This window comes from Liolophura sinensis, chromosome 4, assembly GCF_032854445.1.
Source record: "Liolophura sinensis isolate JHLJ2023 chromosome 4, CUHK_Ljap_v2, whole genome shotgun sequence".
Classification (NCBI taxonomy): Eukaryota; Metazoa; Mollusca; class Polyplacophora; order Chitonida; family Chitonidae; genus Liolophura; species Liolophura sinensis.
Window position 1 is genome coordinate 12,037,077 of NC_088298.1, and position 22,144 is coordinate 12,059,220.

At 41.5% G+C, this 22,144-nt stretch overlaps 2 protein-coding genes across 2 annotated transcripts in view; one reads left to right on the plus strand and one right to left on the minus strand.

Annotated features, from left to right (window-relative positions):
* Positions 1 to 2,187, plus strand: part of LOC135464422 (receptor-type tyrosine-protein phosphatase T-like) — a 36,639-nt gene extending 34,452 nt beyond the window's left edge. The window contains exons 22-24 of the mRNA XM_064741849.1: positions 485 to 575; positions 1,059 to 1,132; positions 2,152 to 2,187. Of these exons, the coding sequence (XP_064597919.1) occupies positions 485 to 575; positions 1,059 to 1,132; positions 2,152 to 2,187 (201 nt within the window). The remainder of the gene's footprint in view (positions 1 to 484; positions 576 to 1,058; positions 1,133 to 2,151) is intronic.
* An 8,173-nt stretch (positions 2,188 to 10,360) lies between these two features.
* LOC135464572 (dual specificity calcium/calmodulin-dependent 3',5'-cyclic nucleotide phosphodiesterase 1A-like) overlaps positions 10,361 to 22,144 on the minus strand; it is an 85,351-nt gene continuing 73,567 nt past the window's right edge. Inside the window, exons 17-18 of the mRNA XM_064742000.1 lie at positions 21,335 to 21,571; positions 10,361 to 12,688 (exon numbers count right to left, since the gene is read on the minus strand). Coding sequence (XP_064598070.1) covers positions 12,246 to 12,688; positions 21,335 to 21,571 — 680 coding nt within the window. The 3' untranslated portion in view covers positions 10,361 to 12,245. The remainder of the gene's footprint in view (positions 12,689 to 21,334; positions 21,572 to 22,144) is intronic.

The following is a 22,144-nucleotide window of genomic DNA, read 5'->3' on the forward strand; positions in this document are numbered from 1 at the left end:
AGCGCACGCAACGTAAAAAAACAAGGTTTCTTTGTTATTTCGCTATATTCTTAATTCTGTTACGTTTAGAATGGATAGTGATTCGTCATATATTGGAACATTTATTTATATGAACGTATGGACAGGTCTGCCAGCAACCTGCGGATGGTCGTGGGTTTCCCCCGGGCTCTGCCCGGTTTCCTCCCACCATAATGCTTACCGCCGTCGTATAAGTGAAATATTCTTGAGTACGGCGTAAAACACTAATCAAATAAATAAATAAATAAACGTACGAACAATACACGATGCGCCACGGATTACAGTAAGTTGAATGTATAAGGTAGCATTCCTCGTGATTGCTCAAATGCTGACGAGTGCAACTAAATGCTATGCTGCTATTGCATTGTAATATATTCTTCTCCTTGATTACTATGCTTTATATGTTTCATATTTTTATATCGAGAAATGTTATGATTAAATTCATGTCCAACGTCCTTATTTGCAGGCGTTGGGAAAGTTCCAGGCTTTGGAAAATCGAAAGAAAGAAACGGTTTCCGAGAAGAAAAGTAAAAACAGATCAGATGATATTATCGCCTGTAAGTATTTGTATTATCATTTGTTTGATTTAACTGGGTTAATTGTTAACAGTCGTCGTTCATGATCGGCAATTAGAAGCTTTTAACATTCGTTCTAATCTCCACCTACCGGCCTTCTCACCCCACCCCCCGCCCCCGCACCCCACCCCGTATTGCCACCATATTGTTGCAGCGTAAGCTTCTTAAGAAGTACATGTCCGACCTCCGCTCAGTAAAGAGGAAATCTGGAAAATAAAACTCTGCCTTAAAAGCAAGAAAAACACTAATATGTATACATCGGATAAAAGTGTATTAAACAATAGGAAAATAATTCGAATGACTTTTTATAGAATTACGTCGGAGCAGAAATATCAGTTTAACTGCTTGATCTATCTATTTCGTACACGTTACATGTATGTGAGGCCTTTAGTGCTGTAGCGATTTGCAAATGGTCTGACTTCCAGCCACATTGTGATTATAGTCAAGTTCAATTTGATCTTTCAGCTGATTTCCACAGAGTGTTTTTGTCCACGAATGTACCAGATAGGACGAATTACATTAACGCCATATTTGTCCCGGTGAGTGTCCTGAGGTGAAGGCCAATAACGTACGTCAGTCTATGGAGCGTTATTCACTTGGTTGACGCCCGCTTTTGATTTGGTTTATACGTGTGTGAAGCAGTTCACAGTTAACAGTTTTAACTAACAGTTAAAAAATTACATATGTACATCGTACATATTTGGCACATAAACACTACTTGGCACAGCCAACAAAACGGCGCTAAACGTGTTGGCCTCTGACGTCAGGTGATTTCACACTGAATTCTTAACCGAAATGTTAAGTGAACTGTTAATTGGCGCTTACGTCTTAAACGAAGCACGTAGAGATTTCATACTTGGTACATAAAAATTACCTGGCAAGCCTTGCAAAACTGCGCTAAACGTTTTGGCGTCTGACGTCAGGTGACGTCACATGGAATTGTTAACAGACCTGTGAACTGAACTGAACTGAACTGAACTGAACTAATTATATTTTCCTGAATTTTGCCTTTTAAAAAGTTGATTTTTAGTAAATATTTTGTGTTCAAATCTCAGGAGTGGGGCGCTACCTTTTGTAGGCTATGTAAAGCACATGTAGTGAATATGTTCCACGTATGAAATCTCTAAGTTCAGTTAACAGTTCGATTAAGAATTCAGTGTGATGTCAACTGACGTCAGGCGTCAAAACTTTTAGGGCCGTGTAGTAGGCTGTGCCAAGCAGTGTTTGTGTACCAAATATGATATCTTTAGGTGTTTCGGATGAGGCATAATTGCCAGTTAACAGTTCAGTTAACAATTCAGTATGAATTCACCTAACGCCAGACGCCAAGACGTTTACCTCCTTTTTGTAAGGCTTGCCAAGAAATGTTTCTGTGGCAAGTATGAATTCTTTACGTGTTTTGGTTAAGACGTAAACGCCAGTGAACAGTTTTCTTAAGACTTCGTTGACTATTCAGTGTGGCGTCACCTTACGTCAAACGCCAAAATTTTCAGCGCCATTTTGTAGGGCTTGCGAAGTAATACTTGTGTTCCAAGTATGAAATCTCTACGTGTTTCAGTGTGACATCACGTCAGACGCCACAATTTTAGAGTGATTTTGTAGGTACCGAGTAGTGTTTGTGTGCCAAATATTTATGGTGCACATATGTAATTTTTAAAATGTAAATGATTGTTTTATAATGGAAAATGATTAATAGTCCCTTTTGAATTGAGAATTGTTAACTATGAGCTGCGAGCCAACTTCACACACGTTTGGCTTGTTACTTTTCCATTATTTATTGGCTATCTATTCCTTTTGAGTTGGAAACTGACTCGAAAAAGTCCTCTTGGAATTTCATGTCATGGATTTATCACGAATAACCGTTGTTTTATATCATTTTGACCATGGCCTGCTGGTCGTGCACGTTTAAAAATAATATATCTTGGGTTATCATTATCAATAACTTGAACAAGACATTATCCAAACGGGCACCTCTGAAACATACAGTTTTCTACTGAAGGTTGTGCTTAATGTATCAACATAAACACCTCCCAGCCCACTTTACGTTATGTGTCTGAAATTGCAAATCCGGCTGTATGTCTTATTCCTTGAATGTACCAAGTTCTGCTTGTATCGCCATTGTTGCAGTCGTTTTACAAGAAGCAAGGCTTGATAGTGACTCAGACGCCTCTAACGGAGACTATCATTGACTTCTGGCGGCTGGTGTATGAGCAGAGGTGCTGCACTATAGTTTCACTGGAAGACGATCCGCATGAGGTACATCTGCCGTCAGCTGAAAAATAGACTGTTCTAAAACATACTCTGCTTCGGGGGCGGTAGATCCGGACTCATTCTTGGGTCGGGTCATACCTAAGACCTTAAAAGAGGAAGTTGTAGCTTCCTCACTTGGCGTTCAGCATTATGGCAATAGTGCAACAACTGGTTAACCCGTGTCAGTTTTGGTGAAGTAACACTATATAAATGAGCGGTGGAAATCCTTCCTGCAACAAGAAGGCACAGTACACGTACATGCACGCTAAGAATTCCTTCGTCGCCATATAACTGAAAAATTGTTAAAGGCGACGTTAAACCCTAAGCACTCACTCACTCGAAAACATACTCCTCACAGCGCATTCACCTATATTCGCTTTACATCACTACCACAACGATGAAATTTTGTGCAGAAATCTTGTATGTATTGTCTTTATCTAAAGTATGCATAACATGATTCGAAACAATTTTACTGATGACTGCCAATTGTATAGATTGACAGGAGTACATTACCATTGAGGCTAAACCTAGACAGCCTACGCGCATGGCACATGCAGGCTTGATCCAATCCTCAAGCTTGTCTCGTGGTGGTCGTGATTGCCACAAGGACAGCCCATAGCTGTAATGAGTAGAATGAGTCTAGAAACTAGTAGCGTGAGAAGGTCTGGCAGCAAAATGTGGATGGCTGTGGGTCTCCTTCCACCATAATGCTGGTTGCCCTCGTATAAACGAAATATCCTTGTTGTACGGTGTAAAACACCCGCATAAAGAGATAGACAGGTAGGGATATATTTCTGGAAAGTACGATTGTATAAATTTCAAGATATTTGCTCTTCACGGCGTGCCATGGTAATCCAGCATACACACCAATACCATACTTCTGTTCTGCATGGCATATACATGAATCTTCTCGGGACGTATTTCGAAATTTGTATTCAAACTTGTCACTTTTTATACATTCGACTGATGAAATCATTACAACTTCTTCGTATGTCTTTTCCTGTTTTTTTTAATTAACAGCTATGGCTCATTTATATAGAGTATTATTTTCAATAGTATATTTTTTAATTGTTGACACTCTGAGATGAATTTGGGTTGAAGCTTGTTGATTACTAGTAGCTGTTTGAAGGATAAATGCAAATAATTTTTTTAAACGAAAATGATTTTGTTAAGAGAAAGGTTTTGCATACTACTGAACCATCACAGTTTTCCTATATATTGTTACTAACGAATCAAAATGTGTTTTACATCCATACAGGACCAGGAAAAGTATTGGCCAACGGCACCCGAGGATCTAATAATCGGTCCATTCCGTGTGTCAGTGGAGGAGACGTCATTAACCAGCCCTGTAGTGACGTCACGGACTTTAATCTTACATTACATGACGGAGGTAAGTTGTGATTTCACTGGTGACGGGATAAACATGTTGTCAGTTCGTTTTCTTTTGCTGGGTTATCAACATCCTGCTAACGATTACCTCAGGAGTTGCCATTTAGTACCTTCCTTTCTTGAATCAAGGCTTCGTGATTCATCTTTTGATTAGGCTTTGTCATGGACATACATACACACATACGTACATACATAAAGACAAGAGAGCACAAGACAAGACAAGACAAGACAAGACAAGACAAGCAGACAGATAGAAATTCCTTTAATTATAGCTGTATATCGCCCACTAACCTCTATTGGTGTTATGTTTGCAGCAAGGAGCAGACAGTATGAGAATAAGACAGTTTTGTTTTACGGCCTGGCCCTCTGGGCAGGTAGTACCACCCTGCCCCAAGTCTCTGATATCCCTGCTGGAGCTGGTAGATGACTGGCATAGGGAGTCCGGCACACGGGACACCATCGTGCACTGTCTGTGAGTAAACACGTATTCTAACACGGGATACAGCCCAGTTCCACCTGGCCCAAGTCTTCGCCCTAGTTAAACAATTTTCGATCATTCCGACCATTTCAAATACCTTCTCCTTTTCCCTTAAAACCCTTATTTGGGCCTCCGTGGTTATAGCGTCTCAGCGCTGCGCAATGACCCAGCAGCCTCTAACCGATGCGGTCGCTGTGAGTTTAAGAGCAGCTCGTGCTGGCTTCCCAACCGGCCGTATGTAGGAAGGTCTTGCAGCAGCCTGCGGTTGGTTGTGGGTTTCCTCCCACCATAAAGCAGGTCACCGTCATATAAGTGAAATATTCTTGAATACGGTGTAAAACACCAAATTTAAATAAAATAAATAAATAAATCAAATAATTTAATATCTTTTATTGTTTTGGCTTACCTTTACAAGTGAGAGAGGTTACGTTTTTGTCGCAGTTTATTTGTATGGACATATGTGTGTTTGTCATGAAACTTACAGAATAAGATATAGAAGGATTTTAAAAAAATTTTATGCCTTTGGACTAATCATTTAAATTGACTGATGATGGAATATTAAAGCATTTTTACAAATATAAGCTGTATTTGAAGTCTGAAACAGCCATATATTCTTATCTGCGACAGGAAGTTGAGAGTGTTGACAAGGTTGAGAATACTTGTTTCATGTTCCTATGGTAACTAGTCTAACACTTTACGCCATATACGCTATTTGACGAAAGAATGTCAGTACCGAGAAAATATTTCCCCGTGAGGAAAATTCAAAAGCATAGGAACTAAAATTTTGTGACCTTGTTTTCCAGGAACGGAGCCTTCCGGTCGGGAATTTATGCGGCAGGTAACATGATCCTTGAGAGACTGAAATCGGAGCACGTGGTGAACGTTATGCAGACAGTACATCAGCTAAGAGCAATTAGGCCACAGTTCATCTACTCCCCGGTAAGTCACCGTACATCAACTGAGAGTCTTCATGCCACAGTTCATCTAATCCCTTGTAAGTCACAGTACATCAGCTGAGAGTCATCAGGCCACAGTTCATCTACTCCCCGGTAAGTCACCGTACATCAGCTGAGCGTCATCAGGCCAACGTTCATCTACACCCCGGTAAGTCACCGTTCATCTACACCCCGGTAAGTCACCGTACATGAGCTGAGAGCCTTCAGGCCACAGTTCATCTACTCCCTGGTAAGTCACCCTACATGAGCTGAGAGCCATCAAGCCAACGTTTATCTACTCCCTGGTAAGTCACCCTACATGAGCTGAGAGCCATCAGGCCACAGTTTATCTGCTCCCCGGTATGTCACCCCTGTAAGTCACCCGATATCAGCTGAGAGCCATCAGGCCACAGTTCATCTACTCCCCGGTAAGTCACCCTACATCAGCTGAAGGCCATCAGCTCCCTTCATCTACTCCCTGGTAAGTCACCCTACATCAGCTGAGATCCATCAGGCCACAGTTCATCTACTCCCCGGTAAGTCACCCTACATCAGCTGAGAGCCATCAGGGCACAGTTCACCTCCTCCGCGGTAACATCAGCTGAGGGCCATATTTCATCTGCCTTGAACATTTCAACATTGTTCATTTCATTCCTTAATTCAGATTTTATACCTTAATGCTTCTGCCGATTTTTTTTGTTCAGTTTCAGGCCCATTCATACAATATCAAACTGCAACGTCTCAAGGAATAAACGAAATAGCATTATACCACTTGATTATTACATAAGAGAAGGATTTTTCTGTACAGTCTGTCATGCGATTGGCTTAACTGGTAGTATATTGATAGTTACAGCCATGTACGGTTATTCCGAAACATTCAAGGGGCATCTGGAGGAACTACTGAAGAGTACTGAAATTCGTGTTGTTTACACGTGTTTGTTTTGATGCGTCATCAATTTACCTATCTCTCAACACTTATAAATATGAGCCTCAGTTTATCATGCTGTCTTTTGAAAGATGATAATACGAAGTTTTTATAACACGTTATAAGCCGTTTCTACAAATGTTAGGCTAAATGCGTTTTCAGAGTGAAGTACATCGAACTTTTCTAGTTCTCTCATCCTCTCCCGCTATCCTGCTTCTCTCTGTTCACAGGAGCAATATTCCTGCTGTTACCAGGTGGCGAAGGCGTTCCTGCAGAATTTCCATGGTTACCAGAATTTCAGTTGAACCGTTGTGTACCATTGTTTGTCTATATAACCTTGTCATGTAGATACATGTGTATGTTGTATATATTCTTTGTATATAAAATCCAATTCGTTCTGAAGATTGCGTTTGGAGATTTCATGTGTAACTGGAAGAACTCAAATTTTTAGAACGATGCGCTATAATATACTTTTATTTCAAATTCTTTCTTGCACGTAAAACGTTTGGGAGTGGGGACCAGGAATATCGGGGACCCGACCTTGTGTCAAAATGTTAACTTCCAGTATCAAAAGCGAACTGTAGTGATGGGATTTTAAATTTTGGCCCAAGCCAGAAATGGCTTTGTGGAATCAGCCCCTAACTGTCTGTTTGTGAAATAGGCCCCTAACTCTTTGTATGTGGAATAGGCCCCTATCTCTCTATTTATGGAATAGGCCCCTAACTCTCTGTTTGTGTAATAGGCCCCTAACTCTCTGTTTGTGGAATAGGCCCCTAACTCTCTGTTTGTAGAATAGGCCCCTAACTCTCTGTTTATGGAATAGGCCCCTAACTCTCTGTTTGTGGAATCGGGCCCTAACTTTCTATTTGTGGAATCAGCCCCTAACTCTGTTTGTGGAATCAGCCCCTAACTCTCTGTTTGTGGAATAGGCCCCTAACTCTCTGTTTGTGGAATAGGCCCCTAACTCTCTGTTTGTGGAATCAGCCCCTAACTCTGTTTGTGGAATCAGCCCCTAACTCTCTGTTTGTGGAATAGGCCCCTAACTCTCTGTTTGTGGAATAGGCCCCTAACTCTCTGTTTGTGAAATAGGCCCCTAACTGTCTGTTTGTGGAATAGGCCCCTAACTCTCTGTTTGTGGAAGAGGCTCCTAACTCTCTGTTTATGGAATAGGCCCCTAACTCTCTATTTGTGGAATCAGCCCCTAACTCTGTTTGTGGAATCAGCCCCTAACTCTCTGTTTGTGGAATAGGCCCCTAACTCTCTGTTTGTGGAATAGGCCCCTAACTCTCTGTTTGTGAAATAGGCCCTTAACTCTCTGTTTGTGGAATAGGCCCCTAACTCTCTGTTTATGGAATAGGCCCCTAACTCTCTGCTTGTGGAATCGGCCCCTAACTCTCTGCTTGTGTAATAGGCCCCTCACTCTCTGTTTCTGGAATCAGCCCGTCACTCTCTGTGGAATCAGCCACTAACACTCTGTTTGTGGAATCAGGCCCCCACCTCTCTGTTTGTGGAATAGGCCCCTAACTCTCTGTTTGTGGAATAGGTCCCTAACTCTCTGTTTGTGGAATCGGCCCCTATCTCTGTTTGTAGAATCGGCGCCTAACTCTCTGTGGAATCAGCCGCTAACTCTCTGTGGAATCAGCCGCTAACTCTCTGTTTGTGGACTAGGCCCCTAACTCTCTGTGGAATCAGCCCCTAACTCTCTGTGGAATCAGCCGCTAACTCTCTGTGGAATAGGCCGCTAACTCTCTGTGGCATCGGTCCGTAACTCTCTGTGGAATCAGCTGGTAACTCTCTGTTTGTGGAATCAGCCGCTAACTCTCTGTGGAATCAGCCGCTAACTCTCTGTTTGTGGAATCAGGCCCTAACTCTCTGTGGAATCAGCCGCTAACTCTGTTTGTGGACTAGACCCCTAACTCTCTGTGGAATCAGCCGCTAACTCTCTGTTTGTGGAATCAGGCCCTAACTCTCTGTGGAATCAGCCGCTAACTCTCTGTTTGTGGAATCAGGCCCTAACTCTCTGTGGAATAGGCCCCTAACTCTCTGTTTGTGGAATCAGGCCCTAACTCTCTGTGGAATCAGCCACTAAGTCTGTTTGTGGACTAGGCCCCTAACTCTCTGTGGAATAGGCCCCTAACGGTCTGTGGAATCAGCCGCTAACTCTCTGTGGAATCAGCCGCTAACTCTCTGTTTGTGGAATCAGCCCCTAACTCTCTGTGGAATCAGCCGCTAACTGTTTCTGGACTAGGCCCCTAACTCTCTGTGGAATAGGCCCCTAACTCTCTGTTTGTGGAATCAACCGCTAACTCTCTGTGGAATCAGCCGCCAACTCTCTCTTTGTGGAATCAGGCCCTAACTCTGTGTGGAATCAGCCGCTAACTCTCTGTTTGTGGACTAGGCCCCTCTCCGTGGAATAGGCCCCTAACTGTCTGCGGAATCAGCCGCTAACTCTCTGTGGAATCAGCCGCTAACTCTTTGTTTGCGGAATCAGCCGCTAACTCTCTGTGGAATAGGCCCCTAACTCTCTGTTTGTGGAATCAGCCGCTAACTCTCTGTGGAATAGGCCCCTAACTCTCTGTTTGTGGAATCAGGCCCTAACTCTCTGTGGAATCAGCCCCTAACTCTCTGTTTGTGGACTAGGCCCCTAACTCTCTGTGGAATCAGCCGCTAACTCTCTGTTTGTGGAATCAGGCCTTAACTCTCTGTGGAATCAGCTGCTAACCCTCTGTTTGTGGAATCAGTCCCTAACTCTCTGTGGAATAGGCCCCTAACTCTCTGTGGAATAGGCCGCTAACTCTCTGTGGAATAGGCGGCTAATTCTCTGTGGAATCAGCCGCTAACTCTCTGTTTGTGGAATCGGCCCCTAGGCCCCTCACTCTCTGTGGAATCAGCCGCTAACTCTCTGTTTGTGGACTAGGCCCCTAGCTCTCTGTGGAATCGGCCCCTAACTCTCTGTTTGTGGACTAGGCCCCTAACTCTCTGTTTGTGGAATCGGCCCCTATCTCTGTTTGTGGAATCGGCGCCTAACTCTCTGTGGAATCGGTCCGTAACTCTCTGTGGAATCAGCTGCTAGCTCTCTGTTTGTGGAATCAGCCGCTAACTCTCTGTTTGTGGAATCAGCCGCTAACTCTCTGTGGAATCAGCCGATAACTCTCTGTTTGTGGAATCAGGCCCTAACTCTCTGTGGAATCAGCCCCTAACTCTCTGTGGAATAGGCCGCTAACTCTCTGGGATCAGCCGCTAACTCTCTGTTTGTGGAATCAGGCCCTAACTCTCTTTGGAATGGGCCGCTAACTCTCTGTTTGTGGACTAGGCCCCTAACTCTCTGTGGAATCGGCCCCTAACTCTCTGTTTGTGGACTAGGCCCCTAACTCTCTGTGGAATCGGCCCCTAACTCTCTCTTGGTGGCATAATAGGTCCGTGACAATATTTCACTTATACGAGGGCGACCAGCATTATGGTGGGAGGAAACCGGTCAGAGCCCGGTGAAAACCCACGACCATCCGCAGGTTGCTGCAAGACCATCCGCAGGTTGCTGAAAAACCATCCCACGTACGCCCGGAAAGGAAGCCAGCCTGGCTTGAACTCACAGCAGCCGCATTGGTGAGAGGCTCCTGGGTCATTACTCTGCGCTAACGCGCTCACCAAGTGAGCCACGGAGGCCCTCAAATCAATTGTTCACGGACATATAAAATGGTTCATGAGGATTCTGGAAAAGTATACAAGCACAAAACAAATTGCTTAAAATTAAAAGGTAATTTATTCTTGAGATGAAGGATAACATGGCCGTTTGACAAATCATGTTGCTATTTATATAGTGATCACTCCAGCAAGATGGTAAGGAATAACTTAGATTTTACACGGTCTGGAAAGTAAAGATAGCCTTAATGTTCACAACAGGTGGGTCCAGTTGTTTAAAGCCATATTAGGACTAAAGCCCGGTATTAAAGTAGTCCAGACTAAAGTGTCATTTACTTTTTATTAGGATGAGACTGGTATTAAGATTTAAATCTGCTTTAACTTCAATACACTTTTAAACAACTGGCCCCAGAGCATGAACAAAGCAACTTCAGCGTCACGGAAACACGTATGTAAAGAAAAACTAAATCTTCACACAACTGGAAGGTATGGAATAACATAAGTCTTCACGCCTGCAAACTTCAGAATTTGGAGTAAAGCAGTCTTCACACCGGTGAGACAGTAAAGTTGGAAAGTAGGGAGTAATTTACTCTCCTCATCAGACAGAAAAAAAAGAAACGGAAGTCATCACACAAGCAGAAGAATGAGTAATGTAAGTCTTTTCCCAGTCGGAAAACTTACTGTTCACACCTCCCTGAATGCACGAAACACCTACACACAACCGGAAAATAAGGAGTAACTTACTCGTCATGCATACGGCTGGATAGAGTAACTTGCGTCTTCACACTCTGGGAAAATAAAGAGTAACTTGCGTCTTCACACTCTGGGAAAATAAAGAGTAACTTGCGTCTTAACACTCTGGGAAAATAAAGAGTAACTTGAGTCTTCACACTCTGGGAAAATAAAGAGTAACTTGCGTCTTCACACAGCCAAAATGAGGAGTAACTTGCGTCTTCACACAGCCAAAATGAGGAGTAACTTGCGTCTTCACACAGCCAAAATGAGGAGTAACTAGCGTCTTCACACAGCCAAAATGGGGAGTAACTTGCGTCTCCACAAAGCCAAAATGAGTAGCTTGCGTCTTCACACAGCCAAAATGAGGAGTAACTTGCGTCTTCACACAGCCAAAATGAGGAGTAACTTGCGTCTTCACATAGCCAAAATGAGTAGCTTGCATCTTCACACAGCCAAAATGAGGAGTAACTTGCGTCTTCACACAGCCAAAATGAGGAGTAACTTGCGTCTTCACACAGCCAAAGTGAGGAGTAACTTGCGTCTCTTACTGTCATGGTTGCCGATAATTAATTGGCACTTAAGAAACTTGCCTGGGGTGGTTTTAAACAATGGAATGAGTAAATTGGTTTGGCTATCTCTCACTGACTTTAAATTGGTATCTATGAGGTATACGTAACAGCTGCTACCACCCGCTTTTTGGCCACGTAGAACAAGCCGCAACAGGACAAAATTGTCAACTGAAGAGGACTTACAAATTATTTGTATGAAAGCTGACCAAATGTGGGCCTGTAGACTTATTAATAATTTAGAGCTCTTCACCAAATACATGTGCCCCTTGCCGCCTTCCACCTATGTTAAACCTGCGCCTTCATATTCAAGAAAAACGTTTAAATCTCTATAAATCAGGGAACCCCTAATAATATCTCAACAAAGATAAGCTTGAGCTTTTAACAAACATAAAACTTCAACTATTATTTTCACCCACTTGTGGGTGTCTCTAATATTTCATCATGCTAATGCAGGCCGTATACTGCTACATGGCTTTTCCAAAACCACACACTTTCCCTCCGATCTGTACCTCGACTTGCGCTATAAACAACATGTACTATACATATCTGACCTTATGTGAAAGTCTAAGAATACTATAACTGTACAAGCAGATTGCATACATTTGGGTCAACATTATTGGGTGAAAAATCGGTATCTTAACATATTATTTATGACAATATTTGAAGAAAAAGTCACGTGCTGACTATACACGTTAACTTTATGTACAGCGATTCTTCTGGGACTGCATTTCTTTACACGTCCGTCTGCTTGATGGAAGACCGTCCACTGTCTTCCACAGAGCCGCGCGGAGTGTTGCTCAAGCGGGAGGATGTGCGGTCGTCATCGGTACTATTTCCCCGGCCAAGGGCATCGCTAAATGTGGGCGAGGGCGTGTCCACTTCCGACACACGCCGGAGATTGCTGAAGGTTGCTGTGAGCGCCGGTTCGAAGACGTTGTCGTAGTCGTCCCTAACGGTTGGCGTCCAGTCCGAGGTCACTGACGTCCTGGTGATTTGGGAGAAATAGCCCTCGTCGCCGTCCGTGGACTGGGTAGAGGAAGTGCGCGTTCGGGAGACGGGCTTAGCCTTAGTCAGTTTGTCCAGCAGCCCGGTGGTTGACGTCTGCCGGCACACTCCCGGGCTGGGATGTATCACCTTATCCAACAAACCTGTGGTGGACGTCTGCCGACTTATACCTGTAACATTGCAAATCGTACAGTAAAGCAGGTTTTTCACGGGAGCGTGAAGGAACAGAGAGTACAACTTGCTATCTAGTTTCTGAAATCAATCAATATTGAACTCATTTTGCTGATTTGCCATTCTCCAAACGACTGTAAAGTTCCTCTGTTTTACAATTTCCATAAAATATATTCATACAATTAACTTAATTTTATTATAGTTTAATTCAGAGTATAATTTAGAGCGTCTTACTTAGGCTAGCTGAAAACGGTTAGAAACAGTTTAGGAACTGACTGCATGCAATCTGAGATTATCGATAAAATGAATGTATTGATTATAGAGCCGCAATACTAGAACAGCTGTACTATCACACAAGCTATGTTTTACATTTCGTTCAGACATTTGCATGTGTATGCAATGAAACTGCTTTCGTACAGCTCAAGACATGATATGTTTTACTTATATGATTCACACGTTTGCATTTGTAAAACACTAATAACGTTTTCGTACCAGTTCAAGAACAGGGCTTAATTTAAACTTCGTGCATGAACACAATTTAAACACATTTATCATTAAGTCACATTTTATTAAATAAAACAGCATGTTATATTCTGAAAAATAGCATGCAAACCAAGTCCAACAAATCCTTGGGGGTAACGACTCGCTTTACAGGCATTTATGCAAAATTACTTATCTTATCTTTGCTATTTAAACAAAAGTTTAATATTTTACCATCTATATTCCGAATACATAAACATAAGGTGAGGGATGTTAACTACGCAACCAATAACATAATAAAACGTGGTGGTGGTAGGTGCAGTCACGGAAACGTTCAAATACACTGATATACGGTAAATGTGCCATAAAGTGCGTTGTGGGGTCAAATAAAGCGGAACTAAAATAACTTAACTATATGGTCGTAACTAAATATCAATGTCTTTGTTAAAATAGCTATGTACTGAAAATATTAGTATGGTGCAAAAATGGGGGTAAAAATCACACGAACTTAAATTATATGCACATATTAGGGTTTTCAAAATATGGCAATAAACAGAAAGCTTATTAAAAAAAAAACGACTGACCAAAAATTTCAACTCACTGGATCTTGACCTGAAAGATAAGTTCATATAAATATTGTTCTTCACATTATATATTTGTGCACAAAAAATTAAAGAAATATTGCGTGATACATGCGTACGAGCTATATTAAGTACAAAATGGGCAATCCGTCAGTACAAATGCTGTAATAGCGGTCGTGTGAAAACAAACTCTCACTCTGGATTAATTCTGGAGACCATACCAGCGGGATCATCACAGCGCATGTACCGCTTTCGAGACTCATTTACATCAATGCCACCATTAGCCAATTTAGGTTACTGATATCACGTGATAAAGAAGGGAGTATTGTCAGAAAATCAAAAACTACAATCTCAGTTCTATTAATATTTGATACATACGTGCGTTGTATTTTCTTTTCATCCTACATAATTCAAGCTAAAGCATTTTTAATGAGTGTTAGTGATAGACTGGGGCGAGGACATTACTAGTGAAACGCGCTCACTCGTGTCGCGCAAGGTCGAAACGTCAAACGCGACTAGTTGCGGCAGTGTGGCAAAGTATTGTAGTGAGCAGTTCATGCGCTATGAGGAGTATGTCAGGCTTCAATAAAACTTTCAAGCCCAGGTGCCCAAGCCACAATGAAAGTAAATAACCCAAAAAATTCAAGTAAACTATTTCATATATTTTTTGGGCATAAAAGTCGGTCAACCAGCCTATTCTTTTCGTAAAGAATGTGATAATATATAGTTCGGCTTTTGGCTGGCTTAGAAGTGACTTTTCGAAGGCCATTTACTGTAAACTACCTCTTTCCACTTAACCATTTCTAATACAGAAATTTTCTGCATCTGCATCTGACCCCCTTCTCACGTGTTCACTCAAAAGAGCAGGTGATAAGCACATGATTAAGTGACGTCATGTCTGAAGCCAATTAGGAAGTCTACGGTTTCTTGTTCAGTGTTGACTGTAGAAAAAGCCGGTATCGTTTATCACTGATTATCATCGTTCACCAAATCATGAACACATGATGATGATATCACACAGTTAATTTTTCTGCCGTGCTGAGTTTAAAAAAAAAATTAATGAAGACAAATCTAGTAGCCAGTCCTTGCACTGACTTTTTCACTAAATGTGAAGAAACAGCTACCCGCATCCTCTCCGCCTTTGTTGGTAAAGACCAAATCTATAGAATTATCGTTGCAGCTTCATTCGTTTAACAAAAATCCCATTAAACGAGCCGACTTCACTTCCACTAATAAGCAAGCAAGAAATTCAGGGAACCAGCAGAGGATGACTAAGAACAGTTACACGTATTTCATTTTATCCCGCATCAGACAAAATACTCCGCTTTTCATTGGACAGCAACGGTCACGCTGGGTATAGGTGCATTCCTGCAGAATCAAATGTGTCTGGGGGGCCTCCGTGACTCAGTTGGTTAGCGCGCTAGCGCAGCGTAATGACCATGTTGCCTCTCACCAATGCGGTCGCTGTGAAGACCAGCTCATGCTGGCTTCCTCTCCAGCCCTAAGTGGGACTGTCTTCCAGCAATCTGCGGATGGTCGTAGGTTTCCTCCCACCATAATGCTGGCCGCCGTCGTATAAGTGAAATACTCTTGAGTACGGCGTAAAACACCAATCAAATAAATAAATCAAATGTGTCTGCTGAGTACGTTATCTCCTTTTGTTGGGATGTGAATACAACGGTCTTCTGCACTAATTAATGGGTTTTTGCAGGATAAATTCGTCACAAGGTAACTCAGTGATAGGATACGCAAATACATGGTGTCAATAATCCGCATGTTGACGCCGAGCTCAACATGAGGATTACTGACATCATATATTTGCGTATCCTATCACTGAGTAACCATGTAACTAATATTATCTGTTAATAAGTCGGTGGTCGGTGGCGCAACCATCACCTTTATACGAGTGCATATAGTACATGGTATCTAATTCCGATCAGATTAAGTCTTAAAGGCAAAAATAACAGTATTTAAAGAAGCGGTTTGTGACAAATATTGACTTGGTGACTATCATATTTCACATTTTGTTTACAGGGGGAAATGAAGGAGACTAATTGGCTGACAATGAAGGAACTCGTTTAAAGCGCTTTTTTTTCTTCTTGATTTTTGTAATCATCGTCTGGAAATTCAGTGTACAACGAATAGATATGATCAAATTTACAGTCATTTGTGATTAGCAGAATACCTATAATCCATCTAACAGACTTGCCACTTTCAATAGCAGCCAATTAGCCACCACTGTTTCCCTTTTCAAAGATTGAAAATATACTGTAAATGCTGCTTCCCTGATCACTAAAATAAGCCGTTTGAACAGCGAGTAACCTCTGTTTTCTTTGGAAAACATTTGGTTATTCCTAGAAAGCGGTATTCGACATCCGTGTAATTCTTGCGGGAGGGCTTTTGCGAGTTGGGGAAACCGGTTGTGGAGAAGCCCGTCACTTACCCCGCATGGGTTTCTCCATGTAACACGAGTGAATTCGCCTGTTAGAATCGGATAGATTAAAGAAAGAAATACTGAAGATTAAAAGGAAAGATTAATACATCTACCTTCCTTCATCGTGTGTCTGCGAAGTGCACGATATATCTCCATGTTGGAAGGCGCTGACAGAAGCATCAAAACAAATAGCAATCAAACGGTGCAATGTCGTCCATGCTAACCAGTGTGAAGTGACAGCCCTTCCCTAAATATGTTAGTTCAACTCTCAAAATTATGTGGCTTATGAGAGATTTCCGTGGAAGTCGAATGCCGCTTGCTACTGACCAAAGCCGTGCTACTGCTTACTCGGTTCGATTTGTTGTATCAATTCATCCAATTCAACCAGCCGAATGCAAACTGGGCAAGCTCTCATTCGTAAGCCGCGTTCACGTGACCTTTCTGTCAAACTGTACAAAACGTAAGAAATATTAGCCTGTGTCCAGTTTACATCCAGCTAGTCTAATTCGAGGGGTTGATTCGCAACGTTTGGATTGAGACAGCGGTTTTATACCAGGAGTAGAATACAAACATCGTAACTCTGTTGGTAGATTTTATTAGATTAACAATATTATTATATAAGGTGAGCATGTTAGAGAAAACCATATGCCTGACAAAAAACAAGGCGTAGCCGGGTTATACCAGTGGCTGTATTGACCGGGCAATATCTGTTATAACGTGAACTATCTATGGTATAGTGAGAAGCCTCTGCTCCCCGACCGCAGCCAAGTTCTCAGTGAATTGAAACAGCATCAAAATGTGTAACACTGGTGACTCGAAATGAAGAATGAAAATGCTATAAACATATATACACAATTTTTCGTAACAACTTTAACGCAAGTAAACGTGAACTTAAAAAAAGTCTTAACAGTGGGATTAAAAAAAGAGACACTGGATCCCTGGATAAGGATACAAAAAGCTCAGGTTATGTGTTAACAAAAACAAGTTAAAAAGAAAAGCTCCACGCTTCCTTTCGATAAAAGTTTAGAATAGGAATTAAACGCCAGTTCCTGGCTAGTTAATTCAGATATACTGGAGATTGAAAGATGAAAAGATTCTATTTACAGAATGTCCTGTCAGACCCGTTTATATAGTTGCCAAACAGTCTTATCACAACGAATGGTGCAATCTCGATAGATTATCACTGAAAAGTGGAGAAATATATACACATATCTTACATAGTTCTGTCCTCGCATCATCACGATATACATGTAGGTAATAAAGGGGGAAGGGGGAGGAGAACCAACCAGTGAAATCGTGAAGGGATTCAACAGCTGTCACATACTTGTCAGTGCCATCACGAAGGTCACTGATTCTATAGCTGTCACAAACCAGTGGAATCACAAAGGTCACCGATTCTATACATGTAGCTGTCAATCAGTGAAATCACGAAGGTCACTGATTCCACAGCTGTCACCAATCGGTGAAACCACGAAGGTCACTGATTTAATAGCTTCAACTACCAGTGAAATCAGGAAGGTCACTGATTCTAGTGGTCAAAATAGCCTTTATAACAGTGTATACATTAGCACATAGTTGACCTGAAGTAATGCAACGGCCTGTACAGCACAACTAAAAGAGAGAAATGAGTGTTATCCACAGTACCATAACGGCGAGCATTACACTCTTGGAATAAAACCACCAGAGCTCTTTGCAGAGGCAATAAAATCTAAGAGGACAGAGATGTAAATTACTGAAAAAAACTTAAAAGCCGTGCGATCAAGAGCACTAGTATTGGTCTTTCCTCTGCGGGTGGGGGCCAAGAAATAGTGCATTGTTGCGCGGAAGGGAGGCCTGGAAACGTATGAGGTAGGAAGACAAGAATAACACCCTGGGTGAAGGGTTAGGGCAGAATGGGAGACCACAAAAAAGTTACTGACAACCTGGTTTTACTTTCACTTTTAACCGTGAATCAAGGCAAGAAATAAAAGTAATGGAAGTTACGTAAAGCATTAATCAATATCTCCCACAGAATACTAAATCCTTTCTTCAAATAACTTTTCTCATCGGTGACAGAAGCGGTTTGTGGGCATTTTGGCCAGATCTCCCTACTAAAAGTATACAAGGAGAACACGTGACTGGCTTCCTCTGGTTCAATGGCGAAAGGACAATGTTGATCTGCTAATATATACTTTGCTTTGTTGTTATGCTAATGAAAAAAAAAAGAATTATAAATGACGCGCATTTGGTTTTTGAGAGTGTGATTGTTGAGGTTAAATCCTGGAAGACGGTCAGCTACCCTAGCCCTGTCCATTAGTTGGACATGTTCAGGAGATTTGGTATGGAGACCTTAATATCATCACAACGCTCTGACTCATGGAAGCAACATTCATTATCTTGGCTAGAGATCAAGTCCGCAGAGCACACACGTGACGAGTGGTCAGTTTCGCGTGCAATGATAAACATGTATCGCCGCTAGTACTATAGGGAAGCTTACTACAGAGACACCTTCGATTTATGTACTAGATGTATATCTGTAATGTTGCAAATAAAATGATTTCAAAATAGTACTGCTTACGAAAAACAATTCACAATTAACATATCCTCAAAATGCTCTCACGACATCATCGTAAAGGTAAGAATGAAAAACGGATTGCAGAGCTTACGCCTTATTACAGTATAACTGATACCAACCTAATACAAACAACTTATACATAATCAATTTAAAAAAAAAAACAGAAGAAAAAAAACTTCCCTGAACTTGAGCAATTGTAAGCCACTTTACCAACAGAAATTCATATTGTCTTTCTTAATTTCAGATGGCCTTCAGCAGAACCTAACATGACAATCAAGCTTTTGTGTACATATTTAGTATTCTAGCACACAATAGACCAGTTTTCGAGACTTTCTTTATCTAATAATGGTAAAGGTAAGAGAGAAAAAGTATGATGTGAAACAAAGCAGAGTGCTTGATTCAGTAACATGGCCGTTTTAGATTAACAATACAGTGTTATAACAAGGAGACAACCCAACCAAACACTGCTTGTTGGACCACCAGAATTTCCCGAAATGAAAAAAACTCTAAATGGATTTGCTGAGACTGTAATGTTCTATCACTGGCATTGCTAATGTTCTATCGCCGGCATTGCTAGTGTTATATCACTGGCACTGCCCTATTATATATGGCTGGCAATGCTAATGTTACATGGCTGGCATTGCTAATGTTACATCACTGCCATTGCCAAGATTGCTAATGTTATACCATTGGCATAGCTGAGACTTGCTCAGTATGTAGCATTTGCTATTAACTGCTCCATTCACTATACCCTGCTGAAACTGTTAATGGTGTTCATCCTTCTGAAAATGCTAATTAAACAGCATTGTTCTGTTTAAGGTTAAATGTATCATTTACGAACTGCAAATGTATGGTTCAGGAAACTGTTGCTAATTTCACCGAGATGTCTTGTAATAATGACCCTTGCAATTTCCTTATATCATGTGTTTGTCATCACTGATTTGCTTTTCCCATAAAGCACCTTACTGTCCACAGGTTCACCGAGGCCAACTTTAATGACGCCACACCAGACAATGATGGAAGTGAATACTGCTAATGAATGCTGACAAATAATTACGGCAAAAAAAATAAAATTTAAACCCCCCCAAAAATCCCTGAAACGCTGAAAGTTAAGTTAATAACATAGTTAATGTGGAGAGCTTAAGACAAGCTACACCTGTAGAATGTGGAGCAACATATAACAGTTCAAACGCTTGCATAGACACATTGCCTATATCAGTAAAACAGGGTCATTGTGTATAGACAGCTTACCTTAGATGTATATACAAGTATCTTAGTCTTAAACAATGTGTCATATATATACAAAAGAATGAGTATGCAATAGCATAGCATACGTGTACATTTTAAAAAGTCATTAGTAAAGGTAAAAAGCTAGTCTGCTTTTTTTTAGTGCCAAATTGGGAATGTTTGAAATGCTAATCTACACACATAACAATGACCCTAAGCCAAAATATTGTGATGTTAGCAATTGAAATGTTAATACTATAGGCGCTCATACAGTGAATTCTGCTGACTAGTGCTTGCAACACACCAGACATCAACAAGTAAGTAAGTTCATTTTGTCAACAATTATGGTAAAAAAAAAAATTGCTTTTGTTAAGAATTAAATGGTTAAGAAAATATCAATTAGTTTGCAATTTACAACCTCTGTATGCCATAAAATCAGAAATGTGAAAACTGTGTCTACCTTAAAAACATGAATCTAGTAGATTTTTTGCAATGAAGACAAATCTGTATCACTAATACTTCTGCTCTACTGGTGTAAATTCTAAAAGGTGAAAACCTTTCCTTAACCTTACATTCAAATCTAAAATCTCTTGTTTTTTCCCTAGTACCTTATTAACCATTTTGTCAGCATTTCTACCTGACCCTAAAATTAAAACATAGTAAAAATCCATCTCATCAACAATACACTTGTGCAAGCAGACATTCTCTGTTTTCCGTCAATGCTCAGTTCCTGCCACATCAGGATCACTGTCTCCATTGTCACCATGGATAAATTGCAGTTAGCTCCCTTTATTGAGCACTGGTCACCAGATGGACTGTTCTGGGTGACATTGACACAGATTTAGTGACTTACATAGATATACATTGATAGAGTATACATAAGATTACAGGCATGAACACAGCAGAGCCCTTCAGGGCCTCACACAGTACAAAAGTTTCTCAAGGATTCTGCCATTTCCCTTCATTTCTTTGCAAACAGCCAAAACTCACACAGAAACTTGCTCCAAGTACAGCACGGAAGAGATTTCTAATCGGCTGAAAATGTGCATCTTCCTAGGCCAAAATGGAGCAAGCTGAAGAAAAAGGCAGAAACCAAAGAAAAGTACGCAGAGAAGGAATGCTGATACACCGTGACTGAGAAAGACGAGGCATAATGAGGAAAGGTGAGACACAGAGACACTGGAGAGAGAGAGTCCCAGAGTAGGAGGTTAACTTGAGAGGCGAGTAGTCTCTATTTACAGCAACACGAACCTCCGGCAGAAAAAATGGCAGAGAGTACACCCAAGGGAGGCAACCCCCTGCTTCACATCACGACACCATAGTAACCAGTAACAAGCACATCGATTGGTCAGTCAGCGGCTGACCTTACCTTTAACCAAGGGTTTAATGTCTACAGCATTGCCGGTTGCTGATTCAGAGTCTTTGGTGTCAAAGTTCTGGTTTTCACTATCTACAGTTTTCTCCTGTTCCGTTGAGACTTTTTCAGTGTTATCTCCCTTAGCCTCCTCCTTGGCTGGGTTGGGGGATTCCACGCCTGAGTCAGACTGGTCAGCTGCTGAGGCAGACTGCTCCTGATGACCCTCTTGTAACGCCCTCTCTTGCGCATCTGGGAAAAGAAAGATTTTCACAGAGTTCCATAAAGTACATTTTCATGTAAGTGAACTTAAATGAAAATATCGTCGTCATGTGATTGAAAAAAAGTTTTTAAGTCTAACAATAAAACCCCAAGCATACATCCATGTAAACATCTTCTTATCATTGCATGTTTATGGTCAGTGCGATTTCTATTCTTGCCATTTCACGTAAGTTTTGGTTAGTCATAAAACATTGAAGCGCTTAAGCTACTCTGACCTTGTAAGAACTCCACACAGTACATTCTTAGTTCACTGTTTCAAAGGTACATGTATGGATACAGCCTGGTAGGCAGAGCATAGATTTACCACACAGAACTGTCTGTGTATGGGGCTTCACTAGGGTAGGCATCATTCTTATACCAATATATTAGCTCATGCTGGCTTCCTCTCCGGCCGTACATGGGAAGGTCTTCCAGCAACCTGCGGGTGGTCGTGGATTTCCCCAGGGCTCTGCCCGGTTTCCTCCCACCATAATGCTGGCTGCCATCGTATAACTGAAATATTCTTAAGTACGGCGTAAAACACCGATCAAAAAAATAAATAAA